Source organism: Idiotropiscis lumnitzeri, chromosome 7 (assembly GCF_059441095.1).
Source record: "Idiotropiscis lumnitzeri isolate Australia: NSW breed Sydney's pygmy pipehorse chromosome 7, RoL_Ilum_1.0, whole genome shotgun sequence".
Taxonomy (NCBI): domain Eukaryota; kingdom Metazoa; phylum Chordata; class Actinopteri; order Syngnathiformes; family Syngnathidae; genus Idiotropiscis; species Idiotropiscis lumnitzeri.
In genome coordinates, this window is record NC_142397.1 from 7,545,388 (window position 1) to 7,566,946 (window position 21,559).

Consider the following 21,559-nt stretch of genomic DNA (forward strand, 5'->3'; position numbering starts at 1 on the left):
AGTGTCAACTCATTAAAGAACCTTTAGTTAATTTATTATAGGAACAAAAAAAAACATTTTGGTTAGGTGGATTCACGTTTCACATGTGATGGAAAAGGTTTTGTCATGAGGATTCTTTTTTTCTTTCTTTTTTTTTTTTAAGAAACCCGTGCCTCAGGTGAGTTCACTTTCACTGTCATATATATATTAAAAAAAAAAAACATTACATACAGGAAGCATGTAGCTTAGTGACAAATGAAGTCAAATACCAAAAAAATGAGCCCAAAATAATGACTGCTTCTTGTATAAACATATTTTACACGTGCCTGTACCGCTTTACAGTCTTTTTTTGTTATATACTGTCATATATATAACATAAACACCCCCTTTAAAAGGAGATGAGACATCACTTAGCAAAAAAAAAAACATATATTATGATCTCACATTTGTGGTGTCTGGCATCACCTTTACCCAAAAAATAAAAATAAAAAGTCATAGGTCAGCGTGTTGTCTCATGCAAACATTTTGGATCGGAATCTCCTCGCTTCCTCTCTTGGCGGGGAGGTGTTGAACTATAACGAGGCCAGCCTCTGTAAGTCCCGATAATAATAATATTAATAATAATAAGATGTTAAAACAGACTGCAGAATGGTTCGCCTTGTTTGACAAAGTATCGACCGCCAGCTGCATCCTCCTCCTCCTCTTCCCGCCACAAGGGCCGTCCATGTTTGTTGCTTTGTGTTGTTGGTTTTTTTTGGGGGCGTAGAAAAATCCCTTCCAATAGGCTATCAAGCAGTCACTTTTCATAATCTCATAAATAGCCTTTTATTCATATAGTTGTCCTGCATTGGAAAAACAAAATCATAAATAGCGTCCTCGCGTGGCCCTGGCGGTGGCGCGCCGGCAGTGCGTGCGCGTTCCAGAGCCACGTCGTCGCCGCGGCGGTCGTCACAGGCCCAGCGCGGCCGCGTGTTTCTTGGCCTTGAGTCTCAGATCCGCGATGCTCGAGTTCTTGCTGGTGTTCTTGGCGGCGGCGGCGGCAGCCACCACGGACGCGGCCGACGCCGACTCGGCGGCCAGCGTGGCCAGCGGCAGGCCGAAGGGCGGCGCCGGGAACATCATGTAGGGCGCGTGCGCGGCCAGGTGCGAGTGCAGGTGGTGCTGCGCATGCGCCACGGCGCTGTCCAGCTGCAGCTGCGCCTGCACCTGAAAGGAGAAGGGCGGCACGTTGCAATGACTATCCTACGGGACGCACGAAGGAATGGGGGAGAGAAGGGGGAAGGGGGGGAGAACATGCGTTAAGTTCGCAGTGGCTCATGGGACATTCACTTGAATTTGTCTTTTTTTTTTTTTTTTGCTGCTTTTCAATGTAGGTTAGGGAGCGTCTAAAGTTCTAGGGGTTGGCAACTATTGAGTAGTCAATTCTAGATCTAAATCAGTTTTAAAAAAATGAGGCAGCGTTTTTTTCCATATTTTCTAAGCCACTGTAACACAAGTTAAGCATTAGCACAGTGCTAAAATAAAAGGAAAATCAAAAGGTATTACGCATGAAAGCTACATACAAAATGTCCCCGAATAGTATTCAGTCAAACAGCTCTTAAAGCTTTAACGCACAATTATTGTACTTAAAAAAGTTAAATACAACTGAACTGGACTTGGGCGGGAATTCTTGTGCGTACCACTAGAGGGGGCTATGTACCATGGTACAACACATTTGGTATCATTTCTAAAATCATTGATTGCTGACGTTCATTGAGCCAAAAATAATGATGATAAAGTTGAGGGGTTGCAGGAGTAACCACTTTTGTTGTCCAATGGTTCTATATATATATATATATATATATATATATATATATATATATATATCACTAAATGAGAAGCAATTTATTTCGGGATCTTGAACTCCATTTCTCTATTTTTGATAATAAATTCTTAATTTTCTTCATACTTTACAAAATACTACCAATGGGTACATTTACACCTCTGTGGCTTATGAAAAGCTCAAAAACTCCATGGTGCTACAGTATGGGGGCGCTCAAGAACTATCCCAAGTCATGAAGTCCCTCAGGTCCCAATTTTGTACAATTGTGTGACTGTATACAGAGCCTCTGAAGCACCTTCATTTTTGTTTAGAGTTGAACGCGCATATTTTACTATGTAAAAAGAAATATAAATCAATAAATCTCAAGGTCGGTCTCTCACCACCAAACAAAAATATCAAAAAAAGTGGCTACCTCATTTATTTTACCTTCTGTCATCTAAATAAAAAAAACATTTTTTCCACTGCATTGGAATGGATAAAAGAACAAAGATTCATTATTTGTCGTAAATAATTTTTAGGTCAATTAAATCAAATTGAATACTTGCGGTGACAAATGAGCAAGTGTGTTGTGGGAAATCACTGTGCTAGGTTTGTACAGGTGGGCAAACTGCGGCTCGTGGGCCAATGAGAGTATTCGTCCCAACACCGGACAAAATTTAAACCTAAAGTCTCGTATTTGTTCATGGTGCAGCAAAAAAAAAAAAAAAAGGCCTTACTGTGTTAGCACAATGTTTAACAATCAGGCTTTCAGCCGAATATCGGATTAGGCCTGAGCCAGTGCCAAGACAGCATTTCAGGGCCCCGGTCAACGAGACACTTGCCTGTTGGAATGGCATCCGTAAAGCCCCCACGTTGACATACGGCGCCACGCGACAAGCCTCAAATTGATTCGCCGCTCCGATCAGAACTCCTGGTAGAAAAGAATGCTGAGATGAGAGCCTCGTAGGAGACAAAATCCACCAACAAGTGAGCACGGAGTGGCCAATTGCATACGAAATAGGCACTAGAATCGAATCGGGTCACATGGTAGACGTCAACGACAAGCTAACGTCACCGAAAAACTTCTGAAATTATAACAAAGATACATTATTGCTATAGAAAATATATACGTGCGAATCAATAAAATGTATTTGTTTTATTATCACCTCACTTTTGTTTTTTTTTGTTTGTTTTAGTGCAAGGAAAAGAAAGCAGCCCATGTTCCTCACTCTCTCTGGTATTGTATGTTCGCTTTCTGTGAGAGGAAGCAAGTTGTCTGCGGTTGTGGGATGATAACTGCTGGTTTGTGAGTTTCCTGAATACAGCGCCAGGTAAGCTCCCAAGGACCACGTGAGTCTTTTTAGAATTCAGTATCTTCTGGGTTATTTGAGAACAAGAAAATGTTTATTTTGCCCTAAGCTCCAATAATAACAAAGTATTAATCACGCTAATTTGTTATTTCAGAAGGGTGCATCAAACCAGCTGGCCTTCGCACAAATCCGTAACCAAGAAGTAGCTTTCAGCTTCAAAAAGCTTGGCGACGCCTGATATGAAATTTCAAGGAGAAATAGTCGCTTCTCAGAGCTGCCATCAAGTTGTATTTGAAGTCGCCTTGTTTTCATTCAATTGTTACTTGTATGGTTACTTGGAACTAATCATGACTCAGCATTTCCCCCCCTTTACGTTATATTAAATAAATAATTACTTTCCGTCCAATTACCCAAAATTGGCCATGATGGCACACCGATGAGGATGTAGAGCAAAGTAAGGGTGTCTCAAATGGAGGTTTGCCATCCCAAAATGGGCCACAGATGAATTTGCAGGAGTTGGACTAAAGTGGCGTTAGCCAGTCATAAAATGAAAATTGCCAACTTTTGGGGATGTTATTATTCCCGTACATATTTTACATTGCTATTGGGTGCAATGCATTCCGATTGAATCATTGAAGTTGATTTTTTTTTTCCCCATAATGTTCGTCTAATTTTACAGTGATTTACAGTCATATCGCATACACTTTTTTTAGGAATAAAACATCTGCCTTATGCAAAAAAAAAATCACTATTATATTTGGTTATGGTGCTTTGACCATTCAGTTCTTTCTAGGTGGTGTCAAAAATTTGAAAGCTAAGCTATTTTCTTATTTGGTGACCAAGTCGGGTTAGACTCATTTGTTTGTGTAATAAATGCATGTCTGCTGAGTTCTTTATCATTCATGAATGCATCTTATGTCAGTGATATCATTAATTCAACTTGAACAACACACTTCTTGTGGTCTTAGTGTGCCGGTACCTTTATGTAACTGGTTCTCCTGCTTTCTGCATTTGGCTCTTCTGTTCTGGAACCAAACCTGCAGCAAGACACATGAATTCATATTAATTGAGAGTGTGTGTGCATGTGCACGTGTGTGTGCACGCCGCGTGTGTGTTGGGGGGGGCACAAGAAAGGATTTTTTTAAAAATCCCCAGAGGAATGAAATATCCAAACGTGTTTAAATCATTAACAAGGACACATCGCAACCAAACGTGACAATATGGACGATAAATAAAAATATCGACTCTTTTATTCAGGCAAATTGTGAAGATGTTGCAGGACGATTGGGTTGTAATAAATAACCTTGTCAGCGCTGGTGTCATCTTTCTGTACATGAGTGTCCCAGCAGACTTTGAATGGACTCTGTGCTATCGAGTAGCAGCTTGGTGATGATGATGATGATGATGATGACGATGACGATGATGACGATGACGCTTTCCCTTCTCCTCTCATTAAATGACCGCTACCGTTATTTACTGCGCGCCAAACGTTTTGGAAGAAACAAAAAAAAAAACACTTCAATACAAATTACACGGCCAGATTAGCACATTTAGTTAAATTAGCACAGATCCTCTGTGGCATGTATTGTTGTGAAAGAAAATATTATCGATTTAGCTGTCGGCGGATTTTTATTTACTGGGCATTTTGCGCGCGTTCCACTTCGAATTTGTAGCGGTGATAAAAGCAAAAGTATCGATTGAGGCAGAAAGAAATAGAAAATAAAGCGTCGAAAGTGCTCATATTTATTATATAGAGTCTGTGCTGCGAAAAGTCTATTTATAATGAGCATTTAATACATCCCGAAGCATCCATATAGGGGGAGCATACCACCCCCACCTCCTAAAAAATAAAATCGAACTTTTTCTGTGCTGGCGACTTATTATTTTCGTTCATTTTTCACAATAAAATGAGTCTGTTCTTACACATGTTTGAAGAGCAACACACACACAGACACACACACTTAAAGCCCCCCACCCGCGCTCCACCCTTCCTTGGAAGGCATACTGGGTTTCTGTCCAGATGGTCTTTTTTGCTCGTGGGCCCTCACAACCAACATGTTCCGTGCACCGACACACACACACACACACACACACACACACACACACACACGCATAAACACACAAGCACGCGCGCGGCTATACGCTACACTACATGAAAAGCATGCATGTGCACTCTCATGACGTCACTACACACACACGCACACACGCACGCATAAACACACGCGTGCAGCCCCCAAGTGAGATCGTTAACTCATGAATTGAATAAGCATTGCTGCTCGTAGAAGAATAGATCAAAACGAGGGAAGAAATCAATGTGTTTTTTATTCGAACGGACAAATTTGTTTTGTTCGGCAATATATTTGGAATTGACTAAACCACGTTCGCTCGTATTTTAGTTGAATGTGTAGTTAAGAAAGTGAGAAATAACATGAATTACTGATGTTTATTATGCTGAATGCGTTTATTGAATTATTTTTTATTTCCATTTTATTCAAACGTGTGTCCTGTGGTTTATTTCTTTTTTAACGACAAAAATGTTTTTAAAGGTGAATTTGAAGCCAATTGTTGTTACTTTTGAAACAAGAGTGTATTTCTACGTATCGTATATTTTTCTTTAAAAAAATCATAGTCCGTTGCAGTGCGTTTATTAAGTCATTAGGATATCTTATCCTCAAAACAGAAATTAAAAAATTTAAATTAATTGAAGATTTTAACTGATGAGTGATACTGTTTTGTAAAAAAAAAAAAGAGAAATGGTTTTCTTTTTTTAATCATTAGGTCCACATCATCTGTTTTACATATAACAAAAAAATCACCATTTTAAAAAGCAGATGTGCTTAACGGTTAAAATTACGTAAAGATTGTTTTTATCACTCTTATGCTTGATTATCTGCTGTCCTTTTATTTCACATTATATTATATTGAACACGCACCTGAAAATAAAAAATACAACGACTCGTGCAGAATGCGTTTATTATTTAGAATATATTTTGCATATTATGTTTTAGACACGATATTGAATACTTACGATATTGAATACGTTTTATTGATATATTTATCTTTAATTCTCCATGCCTTCTTTTTCTCGTGTTGTTTTTTTTTAATTATTTTTTTTACAAAACTGGAACGATGAGTGAATTTCTATATATCATCTATTTGTGTGTGTGTTTGTGTGTGTTTTTCCAATTATTTTTTGCCTTCCTTTTTTATCGTTTCCATGCATATGAGAAAAGCAGGTAGTTGCTGACCTGCACCCGGGCCTCGGACAACCCCAACCTCTGGCTCAGCTCCTCCCGCATGAAAGCGTCCGGGTAGTGCGTCTCGTCAAAGAGCCGCTCCAGCTCGTTGAGCTGCTCCAGCGTGAAGTTAGTCCGACTTCTCCTCTGCTTGATTTTGGTTTGCGCCTCGTCCTCCATGGGCTTACTGGACTCCTCTTTCCTCTCCTTCACATCCGTGGTGCCTTGAAAAAAATTGAGACAGGCAATGGAGCCACATGATGTTTTTTTCCACACGTTATTCCACGAACGGTGCACGGATGGCCTCAATGGAGGTGTAAAAAAAAAAAGAGAGAGAGAGAAAGCAATGGAAAGTGAAGCAGAGACCCCCCCCCCAAACCTCAAAAAGCGGATCACAGCTCGGATGTTTTGTCGAGCTACATAAAGCTCTTTAATTATTAAGTGCTTATAAATATGCAAGGCAACCGTGTGTGTGCGAGTGTGTGTGTGTGTGTGTGTGTGCCAGTACTGAGGCTTTGCTGTGTGATTCACTTGGGAAACAAGCAGCCCGTCACGGCCACGTATAACAAGGCACGCCGCTTTTTTTTTTTTTTTTTTTTTTTTTTAAAAGCATGTGTTGACACATTTTGATCTACTTTAAAAAAAATCACGACCAGAAAATCTGATTTTTTTTAACATATTCCTCAATATAAAAATGTGAAATTATATAGGCTATAGGGTGGTTTATTACAAAAGCAAATGCATAACATTAAAGAAAAAAAATATGTTTTTTTATTATTATTGTAAAGAGACTTTGTGGACATTCAGTTGGATTACATTTATTTTATATGTATTTTGCTCCGTTTTTTTAATCATGTTACCATGCAGTTAAGAAATAACCGCGCCAGATATTGCGCGTATTGGTCAAACAAACGAAATACATTGACCAGCGATGCTCATGCATATCATCCACCTGTGCACCAAAAGCACAGATGCATGATGCAAAACCTGCGTATCATATATTTCATGTCAACCACTTTAAATGTGCATTACTTATTTATCGTTTTAACTATATTGATTTTACTATATAGAGATATTCAGATAATCATTTCCTATACCAAACTGTAATAATTCATGATTAACTTTTAAAGCGTCGACAAGCAGATTTTAACAATCCTTTGATGAACATTGCAATGGGTTTCCTCCCCTAAAATGTGATCAACATCCAACTGAAAAAGTTGCAACTCAATTGAGCACGTTTATGTAGCCTTTATAGACTATTCCTCCAAGCGGATCCATACGTATCGACCCTTACCGTCGATGAGTTTGGGACTGCCGGCGTCTCTGGTCCTCTCCGGCCCGAGGATGTCCGTCTCCCTGCCCGGCGAGAGTGCCACGTTCCGGGCTACGACCGCCGCCTCCTCCCGGCTGCCGGGCTCCGGGGCTAGTGGCTCCCCGCCGCGGCCGGCCGCCCTCGCCGCGCCGGTCTCCAGCACCTCCCGATAGGTGATCACCTCCTTCTTCTCCTTGACTTTGTGATCGAAAGACTTCGACACGAAGGCGGTAAGCTCTTCCATCACACACTCTCGGGTTTTTTTTTTCCTCTCAAGGAAGGAAAAATCAGTCAGGCAGACTCGCCGTAGCCCCTCTCTCCCTTTGCTCCACGGCAGCTTAAGACATCAATGGTGCGGCCCCTTGAAAACGAGACGAGGTGATGCTGCCAACTCTCTGGGAAGGCGCCCGAAAATGGGACATAAAGATGCGTCTTCCTCGGCCAATTTCTCCCTCCTTTGGTATAGCGGAGTTGGGGAACCTGCTGGTGATCCTCGATTGAAGTCACACTATTTATACTTTGCGGCGCCTTGCCCCCTTGATCCGTGCAAATTACCTCCCCTCAGGATGCCGGGATGAGACCCCCCCTCTCCCTCTCCCTCCTCCTCCTTCTCCTCCTCCCTTCCCTCTCTCTCTCCTTTTCCTTCCTTCATCCAACCTTTCTAGTCAAAAAATATATCAACTAAGTAAGCAACACCGCGGCAGCAGCTATTGGCCGTCAATCTAAGATTGACAAGAAGGTCTAATTAATTTAATTAAGCGCTCATTCGCCGCTATTGTCCTGAGTTACTTTTTAAACACCCGAGAGAATGCAATGAATCTCTCTCTCGCTCTCTCGCCCCCCCCTCTCTCGCTCTCGCACTCTCTGCAGGGGAGTGGCTTATAAATATGTGAAAATGACGAGAGGGATGGAGAGAGAGCCTCTTCATCTCTGATCAATGCAGGTAAAAAACAAAAGAGTCACTCAGTGGAATTTTTATTGACTTTTTTTGCATTTACTTGCTATTTTTTTTTCGATTAATTGCACTTGTTCTGGAAAAAAAGGGAAGCAATTGCAAGTAAATTAATTTATCATTACTGTAATTCAAGGATTTTCCCAAATTAAGGCTCCGGGCCCAAAATGGACCCTTGTTTGGTGTTTATTGCCATTTACCAAAAAAGTAAACAAAGAAACAAAACAAAAACAACAAAAAAAACATATTGTTTTTTTTAACTAAATTTGCGTCATGTCTTTAAGTACAGTATAAATTATGGTAAGGCACTTTGGATGCTCGTTTTAATGATATTTGTGTAATATTAATATATATATATATATATATATATATATATATATATATACTACTTATATTAAATGACATTTCTGCAACTTAATATTTTGCCTGAAATCCAGTGCTACACCGTGAATGATACTGCTTTTGACTTCATACGAATCCTCAGCGGTCCTTTTAAAGGCATGCTTATGGTGTTTAATAACAGCTAAACGTTCAATTAACGCGCCTCTCTCTCTCCGCTTGTATACGTTGCCAATGGGCTCGCTAATTAACGCTGGAATTATTATGGCCTATATTTGTAAATAAACAATGAGAGCAATTAAGAGAAAATTGCAGGGATTTTCTTTTTTTTTTTTTTAAAGGTGATGCTAAATGTGGCGTGTTTATTGAAAATCTATATGTATCTCAATTTCCACGCCGTGATGATAATAATTCCCCCAGATTAAATATTAACGACGTTTCAGTGTGAACCTTTAGGCATTAATTACTGTTATTCCTGCCCAGAGCAGCATTGCATGCCTAATTGAGGTGATGCGCATCCTGTTTATCATTTCAACACCCCCAATCCTCGAATTAACGTGTTGCAGGCAAATCGTGGAATGGATTCATCCGCACTTTGTAGGGAAAACGCTCTCACCCAATTTATTTATTTTTGTAGTCTGGCGATGATGACCTCATGCGCGTGAGCTCAAGGCTGCAAGCGCGCACGTGCAGGGAAATTTGAGCACACTTTACTGTCCTCCTGCATAAACAATAAACACATTTCAGTTGAGTGCAGACTCACGAGGAGGGCATTACTGCGTTTCATTTTCAAGCAGGAAACATTGGGTTCATAAAAAGACGGTCCTCGATGCAAATAATAAATAAAATATGTTGAACACTGCATATGCATATTGTAAGCCCTAAATTAAAGACTTAAGTTCATTAAATTTGCATTTCATCTTTAAGAACTGTTAAAAATACATTTATTCATGAACACTTTTGATGTCACATACATTTTAATTCAATCATTATTGAAGTATTTATTTTTATTTTCGTTTCAAATGTAAAGGGATATTGTGTTAATGAGAAGTTCTTTGTCAGTGAAAATAGTGATAAAATATGTTACGAATAATGTTCATGTTTACTATAGTAAAATGTAGTGAAACTCAATAGTTGTGCGCCGATTTCTTTGAGTCTTATGCAAAATAATCACAGCAGGCCAACAATTCAGTTGCAGTCAAGGGCGTAGCCAGAATTTTTTTTAGTGGGGAGCCAGGGTAACACATCTCATTGAGGGGTGGCCAGATGCTTGTAGACGTGCACACGTGCACTCGCTTAGTGAAAGGTCATTGTTTATCACACCACTCACACTCAGGGTTTTGTGAAATAAAATACACGCATATTGAGGACCTTCCTCAACGCACTCATAATGAAAGCAGGATCAAGTCTGATTAAAAAGCAATGTTTTGCTGGAATTAATTACTCAATAATATTTTTTCCCATCACTTTGCTTTTATGTACTACTTCACTTGCTAACAGCCAATCAAAGTGATCAGTTGACACAGATGGCCAATATTGTTTTGCATATTACGATTGATGGCCCAATCGAATACAGATTTTTTTTTAACTTTTCTGCACAGTTTGACTAAATATGTTCTTAAAAAGTGCAGTTACTATAAATTAACTGTGGAAAAGTATCAAAGGATATACTACAACAGTGTGAAAATGGCCCGAAAGTCACAGGTATATCTTTTTTTCTCCTGACATTTTCATTTCATCTTTAAGAACTCTTGTTTTTTAACATTCACATTTTAAGCACAATGTTAATATTTGAAATGTCCACAATGTTAAAGTGGATTACAAAACTGTTAATTATACTTTTTAGGAATACAACCTCTGTACCAAGTGAATGATGTGTATCATGACGTTGGGACTTGGAAAGTTAACTTTATGTTTCAATGTATTGAGAATACAACATGGCAGTACTATACAAATGTTATTCTTTTACTACGGCACTTTCGCAAACAAAAAATTAATGACGAAAATGTCACTTTTGAAACCTTTAATAATAAATATATTCAACTTGTTTTCAATTATTATTAAAATTATTATTGTTATTACTGCGTTAATACAGTACATTGGAATAAACAGCAAATCAGCAAGTCAGAAATGTAAAAAAAAAAAAAAAAACGGAACGGAAACGTTACGAGACCCAAATAGTCGATCGATCGATGTCTTCTTGCCTTATTGTGCTGACCTGGGCTCTATCGACGTGCTCTCGTTTAACTCTTTTTGTCTAGCACTCGCTCGCGTGTGTTTTGTGGAGCTCCTCGGCAACGGTGAGAAGCGGGATATACAATAAAGATGATGTCATTGTCAATTCGACTTAGTTCCACCCGCGTTTATCTTTCGCGTGTATTTGTCGTCACCGAAGACGTTTGTACAACCATTCGGGTGTCAGTCAAGTAACGAATTCGAACGTAGCGTTGCAGTGTTAGCCTATTTAGCAAACTAGCTAGCTAGTCAAAACACACACCGTGCGCGATAAAACACACGTTTTTCGTGAAAGTCCTTATAAAGATGCGTTAGCTGTCTACGCGGTTCATGTGAGTGTCAGAGAATGATGAACGTGACTTGTTGGCGGAAGTGCTCGCTCGTCGTTGCTAATACGTCCCAAGTAAACATTAGCCTCTGAACAATATTGTGTTTGTCGTATGTGTGACAACAGTGAGCCTGTGATGGGTCGACGCTCATCGAGCAGTGAAGGCGAAAGCCGGAGTAGGAAGAAGAAAAAACAGCGTCGCTCTTCCTCGTCTTCATCTTCCTCTTCGACGTCGTCGTCCTCCGGGAGCAGGGTCACAAGCAGCCGCAGTCACAGATCCAGCCGCCGGAGCCGCTCACGTTCCAGAGACAGGAGGTGAGACTGCTAAACGCAGCAACATTCCATGCTCAAAGTTGGATTTGGGTCAAGTATTATTAACTTAGACATCGGTTTCCAATCAATCAATTCAATTATCTTCCATTAGATAGCAGGTGCAATAAACCTGTGTAGCGGATGTATCCACCTGTATCCATTCATACAACAAACCAAGCCACGACTTCCAGCACTGTGTTCATTGCAGACTCTAAACTCGCCATCGGTATAAATGTCAATGTCAAGGGTCAACCAACTGCAGCTGGTTTGACTTTCCAAATTCTATCATGGCCAAATGAAGAAGCAAAGTTCCTTGCTGTGGATTTAATGGCAACCATGTACTATAGTTAAAAAAACAAAAACACTATCCAATTTAAAATTCAATATTTATCCTAAATATGCAAACCCAAAAACACATTTTAGATATCTTGATGAATGACCCTCAAACTCTCTTGGTTTTAGATGATTAGTGATTCACTGTCCACCCGCCTATTTATGGTATTTTGCCAATTAATGAATCCTCGTACCATTAAGAATTGTCACAATTCCATGATAAAAACATAACGTGTTTGCGTAGCTGTGAATTCATCAGTGAACGGAGGAATGTTTTTACCACAATCACATGTCCATATGAGTGGCTAGTGTCTGGTGGCGAATCCCTCCGTCAAGCCTCCATCCATCCACGGCTGCCACTGGCTGTGTTGGGGCTGCTCAGACAAGGCCAGTTGATGGTAATTATTTATGAGGCCTGGTCAAGGTCCATTACTGCTGATGGGAAGTCATTGCCTGTCTGCGCAGGGCGGGGCGGAAAAAATCTGGGAGCCTTCGTCGCTCATCTGCTCGCCGATACATTTTGATCAATTAACATGCATATGTGGCAGCGTACATACTGAAAGCCCACAAAAAAGAAAACAAGCCTCTGGCTTGTGAAAGACTGATAACTTAAACAATACAGTGGAAAAGCTAAAGTTGAATCGGTCACAACTGTTTCTCTTAGAAGACGTTTGACCTCTCATCGGAGTGGGCTTCATCAGTTCTGGTGCAGTCCTAAGCAATCCTGAGAGGCGAAACGTCTTTTAAGTAGCCGCCTGCGCCAAAATCAAACACGTTTTTTTTTTTGGCTTCTATCTTCGTCAATGGCAGTGAATGAGTTAATGAGGTAAAACGTAAACCAAAAAAAGCACGCACACCTGAAAAATAAATGGGACAATATCCAAAGATTTGTACTTCCTTCTGCTGGCCTTGTTTGCGAGTTAAAGTGGAGGCAGAGAGCAGGAATAAAAAAACAAAAAAAACAAGTGTGCGTGAACAAGAACAAGTCGTGTTTGTGTGAAAGGTGCACATCTGCTTGTTTCATTTTTGGATGCGCTGACACTCCACCTCCAGGAAAAGTGTGGAGTGTTGGCTTGTGAGTTAGATCACAAGTCCTCGCTCACGGGATCCAACCTTTTGGAATACAAAATCATCTTTCCTGCACCGCTTGAAGTACTACTACTTGCTATTTGTACTGCTTTCGTTTTTACTCACCTCTCATCCATCTTGTAGAATCTCTCGTGGTACCGATATGTGTTATGCTTGAACTGAAATGAGGCATTTTGGGGCTTTGGTAAAACGAAAGAAGAGATTAAATAAAACGTGTGTTGCTCAAAGTGATTGAACTGTTCATCCGGCCTCCATAATTGAAGATAAAAGCTAAAAGATATCAAATAGGAGTGTGTTAGTTGTGATGGCAAAATGGATGCAACTCACACGCTTGCGCTATCTAAAAGAGCTACGGCGCACCAAAAGGCCCCTGTGGAGGAACCGTAGGGCACCTCGAATGGTTGTGATGCCCCGTGGCTGTTTGCACTGATGCAAAAGTAGCTGTTAGAACGTGGGAATAAGACATTTTACATCACAAATCTTCCTGGTGGCTTATTTGAGTTGTAACATAGCATCAGAGAAATATTAGAGGACTCTTGATAAGTTTGTTTAGATCATCAGTGTCAAACTTTGGCCCGCGGGTCAAATTTGGCCCGCAGTGTAATTATATTTGGCCCGCGAGGCTATACCAAATGACTGCTATACCATTTTACATTCTATAAAATTGCGTTGGATGTTGTTTAATTTTTTTCTTTTTTTTCTTTTTTTTTTTTAATTTTTAGACGAAAGAAACATTCAAGCAGCGACTCGTCCCGAAGTTCATCTCGTAAAAGGAGAAGTCGTAGCGGCGACAGAGGGAAGAGCCACCGCTCGCACAGGTCACGCAGCCGGGACAGAAGGTAAAAAGAAAAGTAGCGATATAGTCAAGGCTCGAAATAGTATTTTTTTTTTTCTTTGCAGTGCAGTTTTGCGATTCTATGACTTCATTTGAGGACCAACTTTCTAACTTGTTGGAGCAATTATTTATTTTATTGCGGGTTATACTCACTGAACTGAAGCAAAGCTTTTATTCTACAAAAAAAGATGACATTATAATGAACATTTTTTGTCATATAAAATCAACAGTTTTTATTTCTTAAGTTCATATGGTGTGTAGCGGCAAACTTCATTTTCTTTTCTAGAAGCAAAGCTAATTTGATTAAAAAAAAAAAAAAAGCTCTGCTGTCGTGTGTTTTTGAGAGCATTTATTGTCAAACAATACTCAAGACTCCATTGTGCCAAAAAAACAAAAATACATCACTGATAATTTAAAAATGTTTTATGCTATATTAATCTACTTTGAACCACTCCTGACTGCCGCTCATTGTAACAGAAATTAATTCATTTGCAGTTCCTTTTAGCGAGTGTGATTTTTTATTTTTTTTTCTCCCGAGTCAAGACTTTTTTAAAAAAATTTTAAATTAATTTTGCTGCTGTTCAAAGTTGGATGTTCCCCGCTTTAATGCAGTTACAACCAGACGTCTTTAAAAAATGTGGTGTATAAAAGAACAAAAAAAAAATACAATTACATAAGAAAAATGATTGCATGTCTTTGCGATTTACATATTGCTCACAATGTTGATATTTTGTCGATATATTGTGCAGCCCTATTAGCTTAGCATTCAGCATGCATTCTCCGTATTTCCGTCATCCCTTCATGAGCACGATACTTGTCAGAGCTTCTCTCGAACTTTTTTTTTTTTTGGGACCGTCTCAGTGGTTCTTCTTCTACTGCTACTTTCTTTTGGTGGTGGTCTTGCCGTTTGATTCTTAGTTTTGATATTCAGAATGTGTATAAATGAGGTGCAAGATAATCCTTTTAACCCGCAAACTGCAATGTGAAACCGCTAGTTTCAAACCTTGTGGTCGTGTTCTTTATGGTTCCGTAAAAAATGATACACGACACTATATGGTCCCTCAAAACACTTGTGTTGCTAGTGTCCACTTGTTCAGAAAAGCGCCATATAAATCTAATTCATTATTCTTATGTGTGCCATGGTCAGTTGCCACATTTGACTTGTCGACTTGTTTGCGATTGAGTGTCGCTTGGTGTGCGCTGGGCCTCGGGATGAATTGCCACGCAGTGCTTTCAATTTATACAGTTATACAAATAAAATCTGTAAAAACAAATCATGGATTAATCCTGCTGTGGTGACCCCCCTACATGTAGTATGCTGAGCACAAATATTTTGGTTTCATGGTGTCAGGGTAGTGAAATCACAGCATATTATTTTGCAATGCATAATAGCATTTTGTATGTTCATTTAGTATTTAAAAAAAAAAAAGATTCTTGAAACTTGACAGGGTTTGAGGTGTGGACACATTTTCTGGTCGTTTTTGTCTGGCCTCGGATATTGCCTTATCGCAGAACTAAATGTAGGCATTGTTGTGTATGCAACTCATGTCCTGAATCTCCTGTGGGGGCAACTCAATATTCACTCATTAATGTGATTTAAACATCATCATCTCTGCGTTGATTTGTTGAATTATGATTATTACCGTGCTGGCCAATGGCGCTTTTGTGTTTCAAGGGACTCACTTACTAATGCTAGCCTTATGTGGACGCACCTGCACCACACACACAATTTACGTAGCAGCTTACGTATCCTTTTCACAAAACATAAAGGCAAAGTCTCCGTGTGTGGTGCTCCATGTCATTAGCATAGCTAATCTGCTGCTAATGAACCAGTAAACTGTGCTGTTTTTTTTTTTCCCTGTTTAAATCCTTCGCACATACACACTCAGACAAGCACAGATGCACCCGCGAGGAAAATGTTGTCCTAATGTATGCGGCGTGTGGGGCCTTTTGTTTATTTGCGTATGGCTGAAATGGGAGCAGAGATCATTTTAATCACGAATAGGGAAGAACGTGTTTTAATATTCGCATTACGGAGGTGTGAGATCTTTGACATGCTGGATGATGCTGCACTGTTTCCCAACTTTCTTTTTGTGTGTGTGTGTGTGTGTGTGTGTGTGTGGGGGGGGGGGGGGTTCCGTATGGCTTCGACCTCAGTAGACAGTCAATCACTGCAGCGCTGGCAATGAGAACATCTGTCTGAAAACGGAGTCATCGGCGTGGCGTGAGATGAAAGGTGTAGGGGATTTGGGAGATTTAGAACTACACCCGATGACATCGCCGCATACAAACGCGGCGATATGATTAGCGCAGTTGTGTAATCTGCTTAGCGAGGAGCAGGTGGGATGGGTCGCCAGAGGGATTGAGCAAGATGGCAATTTCGTCAGATATGCACAGTGGCATTTTCATGTGACAAATACTGGAGGGGCAGCAACTACTTACAGAATAGAATTAAATATGATTAGTCCCGCTATTGGAGAAATTCTACTTTTACAGCAGCAAAGTCATCAGTAGCAGCACCTGACAAACTGAACATCAATCTAAATTTAGGCGTGTTGGTACATATATTTTATTAAGATGATAATAATGATAATGAGGCACTCTTGCTGGTTGTGTTTTGTTTTGATCATCATTTTCCTTCCAATGACAATTTTAATCACCTGGAAAATGACATTTTTCATTTACTTGGTCACTTGTTGCTATGCAGATTTCCTTATGCAAGCCAAGCAAATTCGACAGGGCCACCCGGTTCAACAACTTTGATGCAATTTTTTATTTCTTTTTACTTTGGTGACACCTCAAACTCTCTTATTGGAAAAACATACTTAACGTCTTTAGACGTCATTGGTAATGAATGGTTGGATTTCACTTAACATCTATAAAGGTCAACAGAATTGACTGAGTTAAGGCTCGTTCAAGCCGTAGCTCAACTTCTGCTCTCCATTTTGTCACGCAAAGCATTCAGGCCTTCTGACGTTCACGTTTGTCGGACAAAAAACCTGGCTTATGAACTAGGGTGTGTAGACTTTGTTTTGAATCCGCTTGATATGGAATATGAAGTGTTGTATCGCCACAGTGGACTGACAGCAAGGCTGACTCGTACTGTACAGGTGCTTCCAGTGTCATTAGTCAGTCGTGTGGCGTGCGTATCCGAGGATGCCGGCTGATGGATCAGTGCACGATTGAGTGGACAGGACCTCATGATGGATACGCAGAGAGGATATAAGCTGCCGCACGGAACCCGCCCCAACCCGGCCACGCCACCCTAACACCCCTAGCGGAATATGAACAAGAGGTTGCATTGCGGCGACCCAAAAGAGGCAGGGGACGGAGAGGACGGGAAGTTTGAAGGGAGTGGTAAAAGTTGAGGACTTGAGTTGAATGCAGGAGAGTGGGCGGGAAATGAAGTGCAAAAGACGAAATGGGGAACAGATCGAGTGGTGAGCGGAGAAATGGGAATAACAATGTGCGCATCGGAAAGCAAGATTAAAAGTATCGTGAGCCGCTTTAAAGTGGAGAACATGATTACCTTCTTTCCAATGGCTCCTGTATGAATAAGAATACAAAGATACATGAAATAAGAATAATGGTCTATCATGTGGTTACCATCAATCGTTGCCCCCCTCCCTCTCTCTTCCCTTCTCTTTCCTTTTTTTTTTTTTTTTTCGTGCCCTCAATCAGGAGGGCCTGGTCCCCCAGAGGCAGTCAATCTTGCCCTGAAATGTAAAACGGACAAGAGGAGCAGATTACCTATTTGCCATTAATGTTTATTCTCTTTGATCTGAACAGGCATACCGGGCCTCTGTGTGTGTGTGCGTGGGTGGGGGTGTGTGTGTGTGTCTGTTACGTGCGCATGGGGCCTGCCAGCAAACGCGCAAGCAGCCGACGGAGCACGCATGAGTGGATCTGCGTGCCGCCGCACGGCGTTGTGATGTGCGCGTGTGCCTGCGTGCGTGTGTTTAGCGCCGATCCGACAACGGCTCTCATCACAGTCTGATCACAGACCCGACTTGTGCTGCGCTCGGTCTGCAGGCGCGGCGCCATGCTGTCACATGCGACCGCCACCGCCGTTAAACGTGTGTGGCTCTGTCTGTCTGTCATTCAGTCAGGTCGCAGCCAATCACAGGGCCCGTACCGTATTCTACGTCCGTAGTTCTGGTTTCCCTCAGAGGGCCGTTATGACTGTGAATCCATATACATTTTTGATCACCTCATGTTATCACATACACACAACAAATTGATGGAAAGTCAGTTTTGAAATTAGAAGCCAGTCAGTAGTTGTTTGTTCAACAATTCTTCAAATTATTTTAAAAGGAGAGGATTGGGAACAAATATTTTCACATCTCAATTTTGTTAAAAGTGAAGAAAATGTGCTCGATACAGGAAGTTGACGCACATGATTTGTCCTTTGCGGACCGCATAAAATGAGGTCGCGGGCCAGATCTGGCCACCGGGCCTTGAGTTTGACACCTGTGGTCAAATATGGATCCGCATTTCCACCCACGGACAATTTAGAGTCATCTTCGGAAAAATAATTCTGCCATTGAGGAAAAAAAGCAGGCAGCATTAAATGCGGTCTGTAGAAAAACGTGATAATCTTGAAGAGTTGCTCACGACAAACTATAGGAAATGGACAAACCCACGCCAAAAAAATCCTCCCCCTTTTCCTCATAAAACTTTAAATTCATTTGAAACAGCATTATTGTCTTTGTAACGGGGCCGAATGATGTCATCTAGAATGTGCAACCGCACCTAATGAAGCTTAACACCGCGCCGTTCACCGTGACTGCAGTCACCTTGGCGCTGTCTTATTCGGATTTACGAGCTTCGCAAAGTGAGCGGCGAGTTGGTGGGCAGCGGAAGGGCTGCTTCGAGAAAGCGTTCTTTTCCTTTTTCAACTTAATCCTGATCCGTCATCGCAAACAAGAGAAGAAGAGCTCTTTAATGGCGAGAGAACTAGCCTGGGTTTACGCCTGTAACATGTCCACTATTTTCTACCGGCCAAACACACAACCACTCACTTCTGTGTGCGTGGGCGTGGGTGTGCGTGTGTGTGTGTGTGCGCGCGCGCACCGCTGAGCAATGGCCTGGTATGTATTTCACTCAGCAATTTCCCTCCCCTGTATGAGATGAGGTGTCGTACATCTGCTAGATAGCTTTTCCCGTCTTGCTCCGACACCGAGTGTGCAAGGTCACGCCAAGGGAGAGATGAAGACAAGAGGTGGGCTGGGCAAAATCTTTAACCAGACCACCTGGATCAGTAATTCCCCAAGTGTCAGCTATTAATGCACACTGTACAGTGTGTGTGTGAGATGTAGCATGTGGTTTGGGGTGTCACTTCCTTTTTTTTTTTTTGGGTGGGAAGACTGGAGTGAGTATGTTTGAGGACATGACAAGTGAAATGTGGTTTAAACTGTAAAGAATTTGCTTTTGTTAAAGAAACACTGCATTGAAGGATGTTTCTTTTTGTCTTGTTCAGGAATCAATTTGCCTTCTGTAGTAAAAAAAAAAAAAAATACTGCAAAAAGCAAAATGAAATTAATAATTTAATTTACGTAATATAATTTAGTAAACTGTCATAACTTCCAAGCATTTCTTAATCAGAGATTTGGCAGAATATTGTATCTCAAATTTGTGCTCGCAAGTGAAAACAAACAATCATCCAACCAGTGATTAATTTTTGAAAAATGTAAAAAAAAAAAAAATGTCCGCGTATCAAGGCACCACTGTATTTTTATAAAAGCCATTACTACTATGTTATAAATAATAACTGTGTCCCGATACAACTTTGTCACTTCTGATACTGACATTGTAGCCTCAAGCAGTGGTCCCCAACCACCGGTTCGCGGCCCCGTACCGGTCTGCGAGCCACGTTGTACCAGGCCGCACAGATGAAAGAATTACAAAAAAAAAAATTGCTGTACTTCCAGTTTAATTATTATTTGAGGCTGAAAAATATTTTGATGTCTTCCAAAGATATGTCAGACGTCAGTTTAGTTATTACCCTTTTATTATTTCAACACGGCTCTTGTGGGCCGTAGCCGACACCAACAACAGAGCAAAAACCTTTTTTAGTCAAGAGTCACACGGAACTTCCTCTCTCACTCTCTCTCAGCTCTCTTGTCACACTCGCAAAGTCTTCGCGTCCCCGCAAGTGGCGTGATGCATTTAGAAAACTCGGAAATATCATAGCTAACTCAGCAAAACACAAAAACGCACAAACCTGTTTGTTACAATATTTTATTTTGAAAATTGACCGCCTTCTCTCCGTTACATCGGACTCTGCACCATATATTAATCGGATTCATATCCGATATCAATATCGGATCGGGGCAACCCTCAAGAAAATCGGATTGCTGTTCTTTTCTCTTAATATTGCGATTGCAATTTAATATATGCGATTGTTTTCAAGGTACAAATCCATTTTTTTCTTTTTTTTTAACAAAAACAAGAGCTAGTATGAATAACTAAATATTTAAAAGTGGCAAAAAGGAGCAAAGTCCCCATCCCAAGTCCCCCCCCCCCCTCGCCATTTGAAAATTGTTAAGCCCAAGTCATTACAATGCGATTTTCCGCTTTTTTTATATCGTCTTGTTGTCTTTTCGTACAGAGTGACGCCTTGGCGCATTCTTCCTTCTCCTCCTATTAGCCGACTTGCAAGCTGTTGATTTAAGCTGAAAGATGACCTGGTTTACGGCTCAAACCTCAACATGCTCCCCATTGTGAGATTTGACCGGGATTTTTTTATTTATTTTTTATTTTTGATGCGGCGCTGCTCCCCTCTCCTTTTCATTCTTCACTCTTTCTCTGTGTTGTCTTTTTTATTTATCCACTGTAAAGGCCAGTCAAGCGCCGCTCGCCTTTGTTGTCAGAAACCTTTATTTACCAAAGGGAGGAATAAGTGACTGACACAGACAGCCGCTTTCATCCTCGCCTCGCCGCAAGCGCTGTTTTCCCCCCTCCCCACCTTCACCACAAGCCATCCTCCAATACCTGACTCCACCACTCCGGTACTCCTCTCTATCCCACAACCTCAAAAACACGCCAGCATACTCCCTCGGGGTGGCAGTCTCGTTCGTCTGCACCGCGTAACAATGTACAAAAAATTAAATAAAATAATCACCTCAAAACCGGTCATCACATCATCTCATATCGGCAATTTTGAGGTCGGGAAGATGGTCCTAAATGAACACTGAGAGATTTCCTCCTTTTTTCTTTATCACTCAGCAATGTGGCTGTCGTTCATTGCAATCGTGCAAATTCACAGTGAGGCACGGTGCTGTTTTAGGACCGCACGAATTTTTCATTATTTACTCATTGACTGCCATTGACGGATAAAGACGTCAAAGATTAATTTTTTTACTCGGCAGGTAGTGAATGAGTAGTTAGTCGACTTCAGTCTTGTCATTATGCGTCTCAAACTGAGGTTTGTCTACATCAGGTCACTGGTGTTACATACCGGAATTGTTTGTATTTTTGTAGGCGCAAAGAATAATGA

The 21,559-nt window shown here is 40.9% G+C and overlaps 3 protein-coding genes and 1 long non-coding RNA gene across 8 annotated transcripts in view; 2 read left to right on the forward strand and 2 right to left on the reverse strand.

Annotated features, from left to right (window-relative positions):
* Positions 1-3,107, forward strand: part of LOC148333350 (uncharacterized) — a 73,650-nt gene extending 70,543 nt beyond the window's left edge. For 2 of the 3 annotated variants that reach the window (XM_088299900.1, XM_088299901.1), the window contains exon 4: positions 2,977-3,101. In XM_088299900.1, coding sequence (XP_088156026.1) covers positions 2,977-3,090 — 114 coding nt within the window. In that variant the 3' untranslated portion in view covers positions 3,091-3,101. Of the gene's footprint in view, positions 1-2,976 lie in introns of all 3 variants that reach the window. The other variant, XM_088299902.1, reaches the window with a different exon arrangement.
* Positions 19-8,178, reverse strand: shox2 (shox homeobox 2). 2 transcript variants are annotated; one of them, XM_088299899.1, is made up of 5 exons: positions 7,621-8,178; positions 6,339-6,550; positions 4,070-4,127; positions 2,623-2,711; positions 19-1,185 (listed from the first exon to the last, which is right to left on the reverse strand). In XM_088299899.1, exons 1-5 carry the CDS (start codon positions 7,880-7,882, stop codon positions 928-930), a joined length of 879 nt encoding a protein of 292 aa, XP_088156025.1. In that variant the 5' UTR covers positions 7,883-8,178; the 3' UTR covers positions 19-927. The 2 variants fall into 2 exon arrangements, with proteins under 2 accessions (XP_088156025.1, XP_088156024.1); XM_088299898.1 differs by having other exon boundaries at positions 19-1,221.
* A 2,759-nt stretch (positions 8,179-10,937) lies between these two features.
* Positions 10,938-12,566, reverse strand: LOC148333352 (uncharacterized). The gene is made up of 2 exons (XR_015844189.1): positions 12,418-12,566; positions 10,938-11,816 (listed from the first exon to the last, which is right to left on the reverse strand). It is a non-coding gene; the product is annotated as an uncharacterized LOC148333352 (long non-coding RNA).
* rsrc1 (arginine/serine-rich coiled-coil 1) overlaps positions 11,148-21,559 on the forward strand; it is a 111,772-nt gene continuing 101,360 nt past the window's right edge. Inside the window, exons 1-3 of one of the 2 annotated variants that reach the window (XM_088299793.1) lie at positions 11,148-11,229; positions 11,619-11,807; positions 13,949-14,065. In XM_088299793.1, coding sequence (XP_088155919.1) covers positions 11,629-11,807; positions 13,949-14,065 — 296 coding nt within the window. In that variant the 5' untranslated portion in view covers positions 11,148-11,229; positions 11,619-11,628. Of the gene's footprint in view, positions 11,230-11,255; positions 11,497-11,618; positions 11,808-13,948; positions 14,066-21,559 lie in introns of those variants that run through there. The other variant, XM_088299795.1, reaches the window with a different exon arrangement.

Excerpts from the sequence above, each read along its gene's own strand:
- shox2 (XM_088299898.1), bottom strand. The coding sequence starts at position 7,882 with ATGGAAGAGCTTACCGCCTTCGTGTCGAAGTCTTTCGATCACAAAGTC. Across the intron at positions 6,551-7,620 it reads CAGTCCCAAACTCATCGACG|GCACCACGGATGTGAAGGAG; the intron begins GTAAGGGTCGAT and ends ATTTTTTTCAAG. Across the intron at positions 1,222-2,622 it reads TACGGATGCCATTCCAACAG|GATAGTCATTGCAACGTGCC; the intron begins GCAAGTGTCTCG and ends TGCGTCCCGTAG.